General features: G+C 40.8%; 1 protein-coding gene across 1 annotated transcript in view; it reads right to left on the reverse strand.

Moving 5' to 3' along the window:
• ITGB3 (integrin subunit beta 3) overlaps positions 1 to 19,070 on the reverse strand; it is an 80,980-nt gene that overhangs the window by 13,643 nt on the left and 48,267 nt on the right. Inside the window, exons 5-10 of the mRNA XM_067470080.1 lie at positions 16,784 to 16,955; positions 14,796 to 14,957; positions 13,959 to 14,054; positions 13,220 to 13,309; positions 11,553 to 11,687; positions 10,418 to 10,847 (exon numbers count right to left, since the gene is read on the reverse strand). Coding sequence (XP_067326181.1) covers positions 10,418 to 10,847; positions 11,553 to 11,687; positions 13,220 to 13,309; positions 13,959 to 14,054; positions 14,796 to 14,957; positions 16,784 to 16,955 — 1,085 coding nt within the window. The remainder of the gene's footprint in view (positions 1 to 10,417; positions 10,848 to 11,552; positions 11,688 to 13,219; positions 13,310 to 13,958; positions 14,055 to 14,795; positions 14,958 to 16,783; positions 16,956 to 19,070) is intronic.

The raw sequence follows: 19,070 nt of genomic DNA on the forward strand, positions 1-19,070 counted from the left end.
AACAAAACTCCACAGTAGAGACTTGCACATTTTTAAAAAACCTAATGGAATTGTCCTCTAGATGTTTTTGACTTCAGTTTCCAGAATTCCTAACAGCTAGTAAAGTGACGGATTTTTCAAGTACAAAACAAAAGAGATTGTGATGAAAAAGTTTAAGATCCCGCGATATCTGCTGCTGGTAACATTGTAACTTGTAATAAATTGCTTCCAAATCGCTCCACAACAAACCTATGTATCAGAGGTGGCCCTAGGTAATTTTCAACGGTAAGCAAACAGTATTTCGGCGTGCCTCCCCCCCCCCCTTCCCAACCAATCACTGATATATATTTTCTGTTCATTGTGGGAGTTCTGTGTGCCATATTTGGTTCAATTCCATAATTGGTGGAGTTCAGAATGCTCTTTGATTGTAAGTTAACTATACATCCCAGTAACTACAACTCACATATGTCAAGGTCTATTTTCCCCCAAGAGCGCCCCTGGGCAAAATCAACTATACTGCAAATGCTTACTTTGCGTAATGGGTTGAGCCGCCCCTGTATGTATTCTTTCCTCTTATTTCAAGTGCAAACAGGGCTGGGAAATTTACTACTTTGGATTTAAAATTTAGAATCATAGACTCATAGAATCATAGAGTTGGAAGAGACCTCATGGGCTATCCATTCCAACCCCCTGCCGAGAAGCAGGAAAATTTCATTCAGATCACCCCCGACAGATGGTCATCCAGCTTCTGTTTAAAAGCTTCCAAAGAAGGAGCCTCCACCACACTCCGGGGCAGAGAGTTCCACTTCTGAACAGCTCTCACAGTCAGGAAGTTCTTCCTAATGTTCAGATGGAATCTCCTTTCTTGTAGTTTAAGCCATTGTTCCATGTCCTAGTCTCCAGGGCACCAGAAAACAAGTTCGTTCCCCCCTCCTTATAACTTCTTCTCACATATTTATACATGGCCATCATGTCTCCTCTCGGGCTTCTCTTCTTCAGGCTAAATAGGCCCAGCTCTTTAAGCCGCTCCTCATAGGCCTTGTTCTCCAGACCCTTGATCATTTTAGTCACCCTTCTCCGGACAATTTTGGATAATTTGGATAATTTTGGGGAATTATCCAAAAAAAGTATTTTCTCCAAGCAGCTCTGGCTGTGCCGTCGCACCAGGGGGCTATTATTCTTAATGAAGGAGGCGTGGACGTGACATCTTTCCCCAGGGGATTGCTTCTTGCCCTCCTATAGGAAACTGGAACTCTCAAAAACCCAAAACGCTGTAAATAACTCAAAATAAGTTTTATTGATCACAAAGTTATTTCTTTAAAGCAACGAGCTGGAAACTTCAGAGGGGTGAAGGACAATATACATTACAGTCTCCGTTAGTCCTGGGTCCAAGGTGTTTGAAGCTGAGAAGCCTTTCCAAGTTTCCTCTTTCCTCAATGGCTGTGAATGCCGGAGCAAACCACAACCCCAGTTCAGATGGCCTATGTTTGAAGACTCAGGATCTTCCTCTGGTGCCAAAAGAACCGGTTCGAAGGCGCTTGAGACTTCCAACATCGTTCATGTTGGTCTGAACATGAAGCACAAATCTCAAGGGTAAAAAACCTCAGAACTGGTGCTGAGAGGTAATTTAAATCAGGGTCTTTTAGAGTCAAGTCTCTTACTCACGTCTATCTGGTAGAAACTCTGATGGCAGAATGAAAAGAAAGGAAGCATTCCCCTCCCGCAGGAAGAGGTGGAGCCAAACAGTACTGATTGACAGCTATAAGTAACCAATCCATACAACTATACATAAGCAGGCTAAAAAGGCAGGATTAAGCATAATACAACAGTTTAAATCTTGCAACTAACAGTTCCACACATAGGTGGCGCCACTCGCGCCATCACACTGGCAGTGGCTAGTACTACACCGACCTAGAAACGACAGAAACTAGAACAAAAGACAGGTAAACTGAATGGGAGAAAGTTTCACAACTATTGTCAACTTTGAATCATATCCTGACACCTCTATGTTTTTCATAATTGTAACTGGTTAAGTTTGAACTGATGACAACTGGTTAACTTTTGCATCTACTGCTTTGAGTTTCCCAGAAAAGGGTCAAAATATAAATGAGGTAATTAAATAACATTTTTAGCTAGAAGAAAAAAAAATCTATTTAGTTTTGAGGCTGCCAAAAGCAACAACAGGAATACACTTAATATTTTACAGCTCTTGGAGCCAAATAGTAAGACCTCTGTCTCTGCAATTAATATAAATCCTGTTTGGCTGGACACTGATCTTTCAAAGCTACTGATGCAGTAAAGCCATTAGTATTGGGACATATGTGCCACAATCAGGAAAAGGGCCAAAGGCTTCCCACCAAAGACTCCCATGAAACTATCTGGAAAATGGTGTTTTCCCCGAGGTATTTTAGCTCTACTGTATTTCTATCCACATAATCCTGGCCAAAGGGCAGCAGCCTCCTCTGCAGTGGAATAATAATGAAAGACTGGTTAATGAAAAACTCAAGTGAATCATGAGTAGAGGGGAGACTAAATAGCAGCTGGTTGGAATATATCTCTAGTGGCGCTGGGGGAAAATATACATACATACACACACAAAGACACTCTTAAAAACAGGTCGTGGGTTGGTCACATGCATGAGAAATAATTACTCGAGTGGAATGAACAGAGATAATTTGGCTTAGTCAAATGTTACTGAAAAAGAGGGGTAAGAATGATGAACAGCAACAATATAATTATCTATCAATACACATAATAAAAGTGAAAATAAATATGTATGTGTGTATGTCGTTGCAGTGGCCTCTTACACAGACAAGCTCCTACCTCAAGAAACAACTATAACTTACACCACTCAAGAGACACCAATGGTCTTCCCTCTACTGACATTGCAGGTTATAGTGAGCACCATGAACAATGTACAAAAGCCCTCCAATGTCCTCCACAAACACCATACTGCCCACCACCCAAGTGAAGACTTTCATACAGGGACAGTTTCATCCTAATTTTTCTGTTTTTTCTCCACCACAGACATCCCTTACTCTCTCCATTGGTGTGGAATTTGCATGATCTCACCCACTTAACCATTTTCTACTCTTTTCCATGGCACATAGCTAACAGAGGAATTGATCAGCAACTGAACATGCTAGAGCAGTGGTTTTCAACCTGTGAGTCCCCAGGTGTTTTGCCCTACAACTCCCAGAAATCCCAGCTAGTTTGCCAGCTGTTAGGATTTCTGGGAGTTGAAGGCCAAAACGTCTGGGGACCCACAGGTTGAGAACCACTGTACTAGAGAGGTTTGGGGAGAATTCACCATGATATATAGGATGTGTAGGTACTGGGATCTGCAATCTAAAGGGCACTCTGAACACCACCAATGATGGACCTGGAACTAGCATGGCACACAGAGCCCCCATGACCAACAAAAAATACTGGAGGTCTTTGGGGAAAATTCACTTTGATTTGGGGAAATTGCAATTCACATCCAGAGAGCACTGTGAACCCAAACACCAATGGAACTGGACCAAACTTGGCACACATACCTTGTATGCCAAAATTTGATTACTGGAGGAGTTGGGGTGAGGGTGGGGGGGGGGGGAACTGACATTCCTTTCTGGGAGTTGTAGTTCACCCACAACCAGAGAAATTGTGACCTTTACAGATGATGGACCTGGACCAAACTGGGCACACATAAACCCCATGATTAATTCAACCTACTGGAGGGATTTGAGGGGACTTACTCACCATAGTGGGAGTTGTAGTTTACCCTACAGCCAGAAAGCACACTGAACCGCACCAAGGATGCATCTTGAGCAAACTTGCCCAACATAACAAACTTTAAGCACTGATGGAGTTTTTCGGGGTTAACCTGGCATGATGACAGCTGTACTTAATCCACAACCTTATGCATTCTGTACCATTAAAATTGACCTTTTCAAATAACCTGGGCAATGCTGGGTACCCAAGCTAGTATTTTATATTTGTATTCAGCAACCCCCACTAAAGGATTGAATTTATGCATCGTAGCTAGCTTTGCTCTCATATCTTAACCATGGTCGTATATTCCCAAAATGTAAGATAGTAAACAGAATCTCCCCTCTCCCCAAAATCAGAAAAATCTTAGCCTGATGGTTACAGTAGTTCAGGAAGAGCAAAGAAACTGAAAGCAACCCTGCTCAGAATTCACATTGTAAAATATATATGTTGGAAATTATGTCCAACAATACAACAAAAACATATAAGGAAACGTCACAGCCCATGTTCTCCAACCCTTATGAAAGCTCCTTCTGGACTTTGAAATCTGTGATCTGATCCCACCAGATTTGAAAGAGCTCAACCAGATTGCCTGTTAAAATTGAGTGCACGCATTCAAGAATAAGCAGCTATCTCTGGGGATAGTTATGGGTTCCTTTCTTGTTCTCAATTCTCAGATACAAGGCAACAACAACCTCTGCCTCATGTCAGTGGCATTTAGTGTACTACATGGTTATTGTTTAACCCAAACCACAGTAGCATCATTTTCTAAATCAAGGAGATTTTGGTTCCAGTGAGTTGTTTCAGCAAAAACCCTAGATCTTGTATCTGCTCTGATATCTGCTGAACAAGATTAGCAGAATAATAAAAACTCAGTGTTGTTGTTTTTCCTCTCTAAAGAATCACAATGGTTGAATTGTGCAATGAATAGCCCGGTTGTTTTATCAGTGTTTGACATGTGCCACAAACTGCCATGTTGCACAATACTTGTTGTATTTTACAGCTTACACAGAAACTTGCATGGAATGGAATGTGCTGTGGTTCTCTATGAAGGGCAAGGCGGAATTAGTCCTGCAACTCAGTGAGTCACACCAAATTGTTTCCTTTTCTGTTATCATCCTGGATAATTTACACAAGCATCTGATCTTGTATAGCAACACAGAAAGCCAATCTCAGCCTCTTCAACACAGTTAAATATAATCCCACATTTTCTGCTTTGAACTGGAATATACGGCAATGTGGACTAAGAAAACTCAGTTCAAAGCAGATATTATGGGATTTTCTGCCTTGATATTCTGGGTTATATGGCTGTGTGAAAGGACCCTCAAACAGTTATTTCTGCTATTATAATAGGAAACGTAATATGAACCTGGACCCAAAAGTATTTTTTTTATACTTGAGTTAGTATCCTCACCTTTGCATGAATAACAGAAGCTTTTATTCTACACTGAATTATTCTTTAAAGAATGTTATATGAGCTTCTGTGTAAATGATTACGATTCACAGATTTACTCTTAGGATTCATCTACACAGTTGAATTAATGCTTTGAAATCCTATAAAAGCACTGGGATTGTGGCGCAGCTGGCTGAGTGTCAGCTGCATTAAGATCACTCTGACCAAAAGGTCATGAGTTCGAAGCCAGCCCGCGTTGGAGTGGGTTTCCAACCAATTGTGTAGCCTGTTGTCGACCTTTGCAACCCGAAAGACAGTTGCATCTGTCAAGTAGGAAAATTAGGTACCACCTTGTGTGGGGAGGCTAAATTAACTAATTTATGAGGCCATAAAAAAGACTCCAGCAAAGCACTCCAGCAAAGCATGCGGGGAATGCGGAAGTATTTCATCAGTGTCGCAGATGGACGATGAAAGCGACAGCTCCCCTGGCAGCCAGAAAAAATTAAATAGCCTCTGTGTATGTCTGTATACGTTGTATGTCAAATGGGCATTGAATGTTTGCCATATATGTGTACACTGTAATCCGCCCTGAGTCCCCTGTGGGGTGAGAAGGGCAGAATATAAATACTGTAAATAAATAAATAAATAAATAAATTGTAGTTTGATCCTCATCAGAACTGTTTGGCAGAGAAAGCTAAAGAGTTGAAAATGACTTTTCATTGCATCTAGTCACACTGGCAATATTGCAGAAATCGGAATAAGTTTCTTCACATTCGGAAAAAGACAAGATATGTTTCAGGGCATTTGATGCTTTTTCTGCAAATGTAATCTTTTTCCATTTTCTACACAACAGGTAAAACTCTTCCATCACTATGCTAGTATTTTGAAGGCATTCATTGTAAAGTTATGTGCAATTGTTCAAGTTTATTTTAAATAGCCACAATTAATAAAGAGGAACACTAGCAGTTCCTGAACTACTTCTCTGTGCCTTGTATTTGTAAACCTTTCTTGAAGCTGGCTGTAAAAAAAAACCAAAAAGGCCAGAAATGGGATGTACACATTTAGCCTATAATATTCCATTGATGATGTTGCTTTTACAAATCTGTCTTGAATAGATGTGAGGAATCCAAACTTCTCCACCCTAGATTCCACCACTGATCTTGCTGTGTCAATAAATATCTCCTGAAAATCTTTTACAGATTCTGTCCACATCTCCTTGCCTGTTTTAAGAGTGTTGACATGTTGCAAACTACAGAAAAATTCCATATTTACTTTTTGTAATTTTTGCTAAGATGAAGGGATGATGACAGAAGCTTTTTTAGGATGTGTATGGTTACTACATATTCAGCATTCAGAACAGCTAAAAGAAGGTGTCCAGCTTGGGAAGAAGTCTCACTGTTGTATAGAGGACTCTCTTTTAGTTCTTCAAGTGTTCTCACTACAACCCTGGACAGTTCAACAAAACGTAAAACTGCATAATGTCACTCAACCCAGTGGGTTTCACAAAGCAGCAACAGGCTGTCTGCTCTTGATTCAGGGAAACAGTTTCTGATATTTTTCTTCAACAGTTGCATTCTGATGGATGGTGCTCTGAAGAAATTGCACACAGATGGTATTGTTCCTTGGAAGTTTCTGAAAGGTGGAATGCTACAAGTTTTTGCTAAGGCTAGATTTAGTGAGTACTGCAGTGGATGTACACACCCATTGGATACTTCTGTGATATAACTGCTTGTGCACTAATATGACCACTTATATTAGCAGATCCATCATAACCCTGTTCTTATAAGTACTGTAAATTCAGCCCAATTTTCCACTGTTTTCAAATTCAAAATAATGCCTGTTTTCCACCTGTCATATCATTTATCTTCACAAAGCCTATATATTCCTGCAACTTCAACATCAAAGTAACTTACTAAGAGTGTTAACTGTTCTAAGGTACTCACATTCAAAGTTTAATCTGCCAAAATAGAGAAGCACTGTGATGCATTGCATCTTTCAACATTTTTTACTACCATGTCACCACAAATGCCTATTAGTTTATTCTGTATTCGAGAACTACTATACTGAACACTTATAGCTGCAGTTTTGAGATGACATTTCAGGGCATTGTCTCCTTATTTATTTGTCGTGTCAGGACAACCAGTCAAATTATATTACATTTCTAACAGAACAAAGCAAACAAACAGACAAAATACAAAATTTGTGAGTTTGGTTGTTGATTAAATGTCCTTTGACCAGTATCTGGCCACTTGGAGTGCTTCTGGTGTTGCTGCAAGAAGGTCCTCCATTGTGCATGTGGCAGGGCTCAGGTTGCATTGCAGCAGGTGGTCAGTGGTTTGCTCCTCTCCACACTCGCATGTCGAGGATTCCACTTTGTAGCCCCATTTCTGAAGGTTGGCTCTGCATCTCGTGGTGCCTGTCTCCTGATCTGGCACAAGATCTCAAGGTGGTGAAATTACCATCATTGTGAAAAGGTTCTTCACAAGTCATTGCTCCCTATTAAAGTCAGTTCTTATCTATCACACAGGAAAATAATTTTCACAATTGGCAAGAGTTTCTTTCTGTTTTCGTCTTATTTTCTTTATTATGATGATGGACTACATCAAGACATTTAGGAAATCTGTTGATCCATTTGGGTTGAAAACTTAAATGCATCTTCTTATCCACAGGAAATACATATCCTGGCAATGGAGTCTGTGGATTTTGCACTAATTGAACTTTTACTTGGTCATCAGAAACAGACTTGTTCATATAAAGTCCAAGGTTTAACAATGACACAGTACTTTTCTTTGCTCTTGTTCCGTGGTTTCTTTGGCAGAGCTTGGATTAGATGAACCAGTGGTAGACAGCTCCGCTTCCACAGTTTCCTCAGTTCTGACCTGCAATCCAGGTGTGCATGTTCTTCATCAGTATCAGCCACTGCAATGATTCTCAACCTGCTGCCTTCTTGATCTTCAATATTTGGCCTTTTGTATTGTCGAAGGCTTTCATGGCCGGAATCCATGGGTTGTTGTAGGTTTTTCTGGGCTATATGGCCATGTTCTGGAGGCAATTTTTCTCCTGACGTTTCGCCTGCATCTATGGCAAGCATCCTCAGAGGTAATGAGGTCTGTTGGAACGAGGTAAATTGGTTTATATATCTGTGGAATGACCAGCGTGAGACAAAGGACTTTTGTTTGCTGGGGCTAGCTGTGAATGATTCAGCTGATCACCTTGATTTGCATTCAATGGCTTGGTAGCGCCTGGGGGGAATCTTTTGTTGAGGGTGATTTCTAGGCCTGTCGGTTTTGTTTCGTTAATTCGTTATTTCGTATTTAAATCGTTTTTTTTTTCATATCCGACGCGATATCAAAACATATTTTCAAACCCGGAAGGGTTTGAAAATATCGAAACAGCAGCCCCATTTTTTTTACGAGCTTCAGCTCGTCTCGTAAATGGAATGGCGGCTGCTGTGCTGACTTCAGTGCTGTGGTCATGTGCTGGTGCCTGGGAGCCAATCCGGCGCTCCCAAGCACCCCAGCAGTGAGTGCACCGTGGCAGGAGCCGATTAGATGGCGCGCGCGCGCGCTCACCCGCGCGCCATCCAATCGGCTCGGGCTCCTGCGCCCCCCTCCTCCTCCTCCTCCTCCCAGCTGTGTTGCAGGAAGTGCTAGGAGGAGGAGGAGGAGGAGGAGGAGGGTGCAGGAGCCCGAGCCGGATGGCGCGCGGGGCTAACAGCAGGAGCGGAGGCCGGTTGTAAAGGTGAGCGGAATGCGCTGCGCGCCATCCGGCTCGGGCTCCTGCGCCCTCCTCCTCCTCCTCCTCCTCCTAGCACTTCCTGCAACACAGCTGGGAGGAGGAGGAGGAGGAGGAGGAGGGCGCAGGAGCCCGAGCCGGATGGCGCGCGCGCGCTCCGCTCACCTTTACAACCGGCCTCCGCTCCTGCTGTTAGCCCCGCGCGCCATCCGGCTCGGGCTCCTGCGCCCTCCTCCTCCTCCTCCTCCTCCTCCTAGCACTTCCTGCAACACAGCTGGTAGGAGGAGGAGGAGGAGGAGGAGGAGGGCGCAGGAGCCCGAGCCAGATGGCGCGGGAGGCCGGTTGTGTGAGTTTACTTTTCAGGGCTGTATGTATGACCAATCCAGAAGCATTCTCTCCTGACATTTTGCCCACATCTATGGCAGGCATCCTCAGAGGTCTGTTGGAAACTAGGCCTGTTTGATCAAGAAAAAATTTCGATATTTAAAATACTAGGCAAATGGAGTTTAAAAAATGTTTTGTAAATATTTACGAAATTTCGTAAATAACAAAACATTTTTTTGGAAAGTTTTGTAAATATTTTAAATATCGAAACAAAAAAACACCCCAATTACAAAACGATTTTAGAAACAAATTTTTTCTTGATCAAACAGGCCTAGTGATTTCATGTGCCTGTTTGTTTCCCCTCTGTTGTTTTTCTGCTGTAATTTTTGAGTTTTTTAATACTGGTAGCCAGATTTTGTTCATTTTCATGGTTTCTTCCTTCACAGAGAAGCCATTGAAATCCACAAGCGTGTGGACAATTTCAACAGAAAGGAAGAAACCATGAAAATGAACAAAATCTGGCTACCAGTATTAAAAAACTCCAAAATTACAGCAGAAAAACAACAGAGGGGAAACAAACAGGCACATGAAATCACCCTCAACAAAAGATTCCCCCCAGGCGCTACCAAGCCATTGAATGCAAATCAAGGTGATCAGCTGAAACATTCACAGCTAGCCCCAGCAAACAAAAGTCCTTTGTCTCACCCTGGTCATTCCACAGATATATAAACCAATTTTTCCTAGTTCCAACAGACCTCATTACCTCTGAGGATGCTTGCCATAGATGCAGGCGAAACGTCAGGAGAAAAATTGCCTCCAGAACATGGCCATATAGCCCGGAAAAACCTACAACAACCCATTTGGCCTTTTCTTTTTTGCCATGAACTCAAAAACATTCAGTTGCTTTGAAAAACATTTAGGATTCTTTTTGGAGTCAGGTGGCTGAAAGAGAACACTAACAGCAACTAAGAGGGCTTTAAATCACAGAACAGCAACTCAAGACAATTGCACAGTAAGATAGCTGTATTTGGAATGACCCAAGGCTGCTTTCATGCCTTCCTTTTATACCCCAGTGGCAGGAACAAGAAGGAGGATGTGGGAAAGAGCTCTGAAAGGGGGAAGAGCGAGAGAGCAGTAATGTGACTACTTTCAGGTATGTTTTTTTTAAAAAAATCAAAAACTATTAAAGACATGCATACCACTGAAACCCAATTTATCTTGCTATATCCCACTTACCAGAACACAACTCCCCCTTGAAGCGGACACAGGAGAAGTCATCGCATTCGCAGTATTTTCCAGAGATTTTGCCAAAGTCACTGCCGTAGCAAACACATTGGCCGCAGATACATTCACCCCTCTGGCTGCAGAGAGGCTCTCCTTGACGGGGGCTGCAGTTGTCCTGCTGAGATGGGCTGTATTCTTCCTCTGAACATTCACAGTGGGAGCCCAGTCGCCCTGGGTGGCAGCGGCACATGCCACATTCAAAGGTCCCATTACCATGTGTACAGGTGTCACTATCAAGCTCAGCATGTTGCTGGCATTGGCAGTCACAGTCAAAGTTCACCTGAACTGTCAGGCTGTCCTGAAAGCCCACTGGCTTGATGGTGAAAGACTTCTGCTGCTCCTGAGGACATCCTCGCACCTTGGCCTCAATGCTGAAACTCACCTGAGAAGGGCAACACAAACTGAACTGTTTATGCTTAGTATATAAACTGCCTCTATCTATCTATCTATCTATCTATCTATCTATCTATCTATCTATCATCCATCTATCTATCTATCTATCTATCTATCTATCTATCCATCCATCCATCCATCTATCCATCTATTAGAGATGTGTATTTTTTTGTTTGTACCCACAATTCGGATCAAATTAGTTACATTTGTAGTTATGAGGCAATATCCATTACATGTCCCGACTAAACAGAACAAACTGCAGCCTTCCAGATGTCATTGTGTCACAACTCCTATCAGTTCTAATCATTATGTCTAATGATGAGGACTATAGGAGTTGTAATCCAGCATCTGGAACACTACATAAAATGACATGGTGGGTTGGATTCAGACCGCAGGCCTTGAATTTGATACATATGCTTTAAAACATAGAGATCAGGTTCGACATTGTTCAAACTAACAAAAAGTATCATTTCAGTATTTATAACCTCTAGATCAGTAGTTTCCAACCTTTGGACCTCCAGGTTCTTGGGACTTTAATTCCCAGAACCTCCACCCATCTTTGCCAACCCAGAGGACAAATGTTGAGAACTACTTAGACTATAGAAGTGTTTGTTCTGATGGACATGGGACAATAGGTGTCCTACACAACCCTTTGAAACCATTAGTGCCCTAGAGCTGCACCCCTGCAACTCACCGTGTCACCAATGTTTAGGCCTACACAGGACTTAACTCCTGGAATTACTTCATTATTAAGACAGGTGGCATTGAATGAAAGGGACAATTCTTCTGGTAGATTGCGTACTTCCAGTTCAATCTTGGAACGGATTTTCTGAAAAGAAGAGAAAAGATTGGGTTGCAGTGACCCCAAATCATAATTTTTTTTGTTGCTCTTTCACAACTGTAATTTTGCTACTGTTATTAATCGTAATGTAAATATCTGATATACAGGATGTATTTTCATTCACTGGACCAAATTTGACACAAATACCCAATACGCCCAAATTGAATAATTGTGGGGTTCGAGGGGAATCGATATTGTCTTTTGGGAGTTGTAGTTGCTGGGATTTATAGTTATCTACAATCAAAGAGCATTCTGAACTCCACCAATGATGGAATTGAACTAAATACTAGAAGGATTTGGTGGGCATTGACCTTGAGTTTTGGAGTTGTAGTTCATGTACATCCAGAGAGCACTGTGGACTCAAACTATGATAGATTGGGAGAAACAGACCTTGCCATTTGGGAGCTATAGTTGCTGGGATTTATAGTTCACCTACAATCAAAGAGCATTCTGAACCCCACCAATGATATTATTATTTTATTATTATTATTAACTTTATTTGTACCCCGCTAGCATCTCCCGCAGGACTCGATGCGGCTTACAAAGGCCAAGGCCTCAATACACAACATAACAATACAAAACCTAAAGCACATTAAAAACAATTAAAGCAATATTAAACAACAAACAATAAACAATACGCCAAGACACAATAAAACTGGGCCGGGCCAGAGTAATGGGTACAGAATTAAAAGTGCTGATGTGACAGGTGGTATATAAGGATTATAGGGTAAGTGCAGTGTGCAATATGCGGCAATCTTAGTTCTACTAAAGTGCTTCTGGGACTTGGTATTGGAGATTTCCTATTCTGGGAAGGCACATCGGAACAGCCAGGTCTTCAAGTTCTTTCTAAAGACTGCCAATGTAGGGGCCTGTCTAAGATCTTTGGGGAGGGTGTTCCAGAGTCGGGGGACCACCACAGAAAAGGCCCTGTCTCGTGTCCCCACCAAACGCGCTTGCGACGCAGGCGGAATCACGAACAGGGCCTCTCCGGATGAACGAAGTGAACGCGTGGGTTCGTAAACGGAGATGTGGTCACACAGGTAGGATGGTCCCAAACCGTTCAGGGCTTTGTAGGTAAGCACCTGCACCTTAAATTGGGCTCGGAAAAAAAACTGCAGCCAGTGGAGCTCCTTGAACAGAAGGGTTGACCTCTCTCTGTAAGGAGCACCAGTTAACATCCTGGCCGCTGCCCGTTGGACCAGTAGAAATTTCCGAGCCGTTTTCAAGGGCAACCCCACGTAGAGCACATTACAGTAGTCCAATATAGAGGTGATCAACAGAAAATACTGTGTTTTCTGATGGTCTTTGGCAACCCCTCTGACACCCCCTGGTGACCCCTCCAGGGGTCCCGAACCTCAGGTTGAGAGACGCTGATCTAGGCACTTCATCCCAAAGTACAGGCAGTGTTTTTATTCTACAACATACTTGCTTTACTAGGGCATCTTTGGTGGTTGCCTAGTTTGCTTCTATAATGCTGATAACATGGTGCATCTTTTGTATGTCACTGCTGGTTTACTCACCCCATAGGAATCCAAAATAATCTGCAGAATATTGCTGGAGTCACTTGTCAGGGTCCCTACTGTGGTGCCTGGAAGGAGCTCACTATAATTCTGGAAAGAAAGAAGTAAGCAGAAAGGCAGAAGCTAAGAAAATCTTGATGAGACTTTGCTATTTTGGCCAACATTTTCCCCAACAAGTGGGCTAGAAGTAGTGCATGACAAGATCCTTATTGTATTATTATTCCTCCACAAAGGCCTACTCCACTGGCTCAGTGTGACATGGAGCCACCTTGGGCTCTCAAAAACTTTGCCAGCATAGCACAAGCCCTAGCTGGTTTTAATAACCAGAAAAGGTTTTGAATTGAAATTTCTAACTGATGCACTGAGCTGGCATATGTAAACCATATGTAGGAGTTCACAGATGACCATTCAAAGAATTACAGTTACAGACAGGAAACCTGTCCTTCGTCCACACAACATATCCACTTCTGACTAACCATTTTTCTTTTTGGCTGTTTTTTGAGTGGCTAACTCTGTGATGGGGTATCAACTCTGTGATGGAACATCATAGTTAAATAATAGATACTCTGAATATTTGTTAAGCTATTGCATGTCAGTTAAAAATTTGCTTGTAAGAGACACAAAAAACTTTTATTTATGATATTTCATTGCATTTCATCCCAATCCTTTCATGTTGATGTCCCACAGTATCACAGTCCAATAACCTCAGAGCAAACAGAAGCTCAGTAAGCCCACTTACCCGGTAAAGTCCCACGATGCCATGAGTCACAGCAAAAATCAAGTTAATGTTTTTCTGGGAGAGTTTATCTGTCAGCAGACCAAGAGATGGGTAATCCTTGGGAAAGGGCAAGATAGATAAATTCTAATGTCACTTATGTCTCATTGGGGGGAAAACAACAACTGGGGATTATAGGGATGAGAAGAAAGTGACATATGTAGGCTTTATTCTCTTTTCCTCAAAAACAACAACCAAGCAAAAGAAAAGAAATGTGACTATGATACCAGAACTAGGTATTTATTTTCTTATAAATATTATCTGTGTATGCATTTCTGAAGTGAAGGGGTATAAGATCAAATAAATAAATCAAGCCAGGTCTCAAGAGTCTGCTCCATTTATCCCAGCATGCTGCCATGCTTTCATAGTTGGCATTACACAAATGAAGTAGAAACATTATGCAATTAGGAACATTCTCCATAATAGTGATCTATAGAGGCAAGAAGTAGGCTTGGCCTCTATTTCAACAGGATCCTTGCATGTGTCCCCTTTCACATAACTGGGAAAAGTGTTGCCTTTGGGCTTATTGTCACAGGAAGGGAAAAACTGTTTTCCATCATTTGAGGTAAACCTTTCCTCCTGCTTCACTTTTATTGGGATAATACATATTTATTCTGCTGTTCCTAGTGTTAGTATACTACTTTAGGTATTCAGGAGGTCCATCAGTCTCAATAAACTGGGGATGGGAGAATATGTAATTCTACATCTTTTATAATTGTCCAAATGTATCATCAAATATAGTAGAATGATCCTTGTAGTGGTTGTAGTTCTAGCTCTGTATCTGCAAAACAAGGTTCTTACCAATCTGGTTGAAGCTTCATATACATTGTTGCTGTCCATGTGGCAATGCCCATCATTGGGTGTAACAATCCCGGCTAGTCTCCCATCTAAAGCAATGTGTGTTTTGGCATCTGTAGTGAAGACCAGTAAGTGGGAGGCACCTGGTCTCCAGCCAATTTTCTCCTGAAACAAAACAAGAACAAAAGCATAGTGTCCATGATCCACACAGAAAAGTACAACCCATAAAGAAATAACCAAAGGCATAGATTTGACATCAGTTAGTATAAAATGGATATATTTTTAAGACTTAAACTCCGAAAAAAGTAATGGATAAAAAGTTAAGGGGGGAAAAATTAGACAAAATAGGGGATTGGATAAAGGTTGGAATGAAGAAGGAAATGATTATGGAAGAATTTAGAGAGTTAAAATTGACATGGTTCCATTGTATACAATTAGAAAATGGTTTAAAAATTGGGGGAAAGATAATAAAAAACGGAAGTAAGCTTAACCAATTTGAACAAATAATACAAAATGGAAGGGTTGTAGAGGAGCATGAAAATTTGAAAGGAATAACTAGTAAAGTATATAAGATAATAATTGAAATAAAGGAAGGAAAAACAAAAAATAACATCCTCAAGGAGATCTGGGAAGAAGATTTAGGGATAAAAATAAATGAAACAGAATGGCAACAATTATGGAGACAAAGACATTTTAAAAACTTATCAATACGGGTTAAAGAAAATTATTACAAGTTAATATGGAAATGGTACCTAACACCAGTAAGAATAGCAAATATAAATAAAAACTATTCAAAAAATTGCTGGAGAGGATGTCAAGAATCAGGAACATATATACATATGTGGTGGCAATGTAAATTTGTAAATAAATTTTGGGGGAAAGTATTTAGAGAAATAGAAGATATAATGTATTGTCGAAGGCTTTCATGGCCGGAATCACTGGGTTGTTGTAGATTTTTCCGGGCTATATGGCCATGTTCTGGAGGCAATTTTTCTCCTGACGTTTCGCCTGCATCTATGGAAAGCATCCTCAGAGGTAGTGAGGATGCTTGCCATAGACGCAGGTGAAACGTCAGGAGAAAAATTGCCTCCAGAACATGGCCATATAGCCCGGAAAAACCTACAACAACTATATAATGAGCATTAAAATAGAAAGAAGTCCTAGTATAGCCTTATTATCATTATATGGGAGCCCCCGGTGGTGCAGTGGGTTAAAGCCCTGTGCCGGCAGGACTGAAGACCGACAGGTCGTAGGTTGAAATCCGGGGAGAGGCGGATGAGCTTCCTCTATCAGCTCCAGCTCCTCATGCGGGGACATGAGAGAAGCCTCCCACAAAGGATGATAAAAACGTCAAATCATCTGGGCATCCCCTGGGCAATGTCCTTGCAGATGGCCAATTCTCTCACACCAGAAGCGACTTGCAGTTTCTTAAGTCGCTCCTGACATGACAAAAATATCATTATATAATAATAAACAATTGAAAAAAGAGAAATAAATATAGAAATAGAGGAGTGGTATAAGGAAGTATGGAAATTGGCAGTAAATGATAAGCTGACATGTATATTAAAAGTCAAAAGAGGTATATGGAAACAAAGTGATTTTGATGATGTATGGAGAAATTTATTGAAAAAAGGATTAAAAATAAAGAAGGAAAGTTACCTCAACAAGAAGTATTGAAATTTTGGACAGATGATATGTAAGCTATGGCTTGGAAGGCGGAGTGGGGAGCACAGCGGTTAGAAAATATGTAATTAAATTATTATTTTTATAAAAAAGAAAAAGGGTAATAAAAAAAAGTCTTAAACTCCACTCAGGATGGTAGATAATTTTTCAACACAAGGCTGTCCCAAGACATTTTGGGTGCTTCTGAGAAATCCAATTGATACATCTCTCCATATGCAACCAGATATATAACATGTTTACATCACTAAGATGTTCTTCTTAATCTATTTATTGACCCATGAAGGCCTGGAAAGGTGGGTGGCTCTTACATCACAGACAGTAGCTTGGATGATGGCATCAAAACCTCCTTCAGGTGCATCACGGTTCCTTGACACACTCTGCTTTTTCACCTCCTCATTGAAACGCTGAACTTCATCTGTAAGTGCCAACACATGTTTATAGCCAAACATTGGCAGGCAGTAGTTATCTGGTGGTTTCAAGCTAGAAAGCAATAGGATAGACTTAGGACAAGAGAAAGGAACAGTTGACTTGAGGGCTTGTCTGAAAATGGCATAGTTACTGATATGAAGAACCATTCTCTTCTCCAAATAGCACACTTCATTGCTTGGCCTTTTGCTGAGACACAAACGAAGAACTCCCTACTCCACTTCTGGCTGTAATCCAGTATATATAACTCAGGGAAAGGTGGAGGGGTGTATTTGTCTCTCTTATGACAATGCAAGACTGAGCTTAGAAAATGTAAGGTTTAGTACTACAGCTTTGAGTAAAAGAGGATTCATATATCTGCCCAGACACTAAGATCGAGCGGATTTAATCTTCTTGTATGAATATACCACTCGAATTTATTCTTATGCCAAGGATTGTAGTCAAAAATTGAATGGCAGCAAAGAAGTGAGAATAAATGAAGGGTGATATTATACAGAAGGAATATGTCAACCCAAGTGAAAAATAGCCAAAGCTAAAGTACTACTAGAGCTGTCTAAATGTCTGCCCTTTTCAGTTTTGTGAGACAGAAATAGTGCATGGGGAAGAATTAAAAAACCACTGGATGAATGACATCACTCAATATTTCGCCAGTGAATGATACTATTTTCTCCTGTATTTTTTCTGTATTATCACTTCTTATGGTTTTTATTTTCCTTCCTGAAGCAATTTCAAGCTATGAAGGATCATACAGGAAATGTGAGGTCAACATCCCGCTACAGTTGGTTGTGGAATTACTTTATTGAGGGCAAGGTCAATTGAGACTGAATATAATTAATCATTTGTGTGGTTCTAGCAATCAATTCACAATTGTACCGCACACTTCATGGCTAAACACTACTGCTCTATTCCATTTTATTTAAAGCAGGGCTGGGCAAAGTGTGGCCTGTGGGCTTTTTACCCACCCTCATTTTTTTAAAGTCTGATTTTGGGTTTGATTTTTGGCCCCTGAATGACCCTTAATCTCCCAAAACCACTTAAAAGACACCAGTTCTTTCCCTTGAGCTATTCCATCTTTCTCAAACAGAAAAAAAGAAAGAAGGTAGGGGGAAAGGAGGGGGAAAGAAAGAAAAATGGCCAAAATAGTAACCAGAAATGACATCAAGTCACTTTGGCGTACTGAAATGTGATGCTGTGGCCTGCCACAGGAAGGGAAAATGGTCCATCATGTCTAGTTACCCAACCCTGATTTAAAGTGTTTTCACCCCATTCTCTGGCTGGAAAAGGCCACAGAACACTTTACATTAAACCAATGTTACACTTTCCTCTTACTTTGACACTGTAAACAATCTTTATAAAAGACACACATAGATTTTGAAGACCTTAGTCCTATGTAAATATAACATGCTCATAGGAAAAGAAATTAAACATAAAAGGAAAGCACTAGGGAAAAGTCTTGATCATCCACTATACAACTTTTATAAATCAGGTTTTTTTTTGCACTTGTATCATTTTTCTTGAGAAATTATATATTTTCCATTGATTTATGCAACAATTAACTCCAATTACTTACTTATATTAAACTGTGTTACACAGGCACACAATCTGTTCAAAAATGTGATGGATGCTTGGCTGCATATTGTTTGTATGGCTTCCTGCAGAGCGACTTGGAAATGTTTACCATTTTAGCACAAAACCACCACCACAAAAAATAAAAATAAAAATAAATCCAGTGAATAGACAGCTGTCAAAAACATGCAGTGCTGAAATTTGTACAGATTGTGGGATCAGTTCAGGAAATTTGACAGATAAGTTTTTGATGTGCAATTCTCCTGCTTCATTCATAGAGTTTTGGGAAGGAAGAAGGGGAGATAAGATGTCAGTACTCAACTTGTAATTCACTTATCTCCCCTTCTTCCTTCCCAAAACTCTAAATATACTGGATCTCGACTTAAGAATTCTGCTTCATTGGGTAACCTGCTCACTTTTTATTTATTTATTTTATTTATTTATTTGGTACACTTGTATACCGCTAATATCTCAGCCTATACAGCGACTCATTGCGGTTTACAGCATATTTAAAACTACAATATTCCAATTTAAAATATAAAATTAAAATATAAAATACATACATATACATACATAGTATTGGGCCACCAATACAGACCAGAA

This window comes from Anolis sagrei, chromosome 6 (genome assembly GCF_037176765.1).
Source record: "Anolis sagrei isolate rAnoSag1 chromosome 6, rAnoSag1.mat, whole genome shotgun sequence".
Lineage (NCBI taxonomy): Eukaryota > Metazoa > Chordata > Lepidosauria > Squamata > Dactyloidae > Anolis > Anolis sagrei.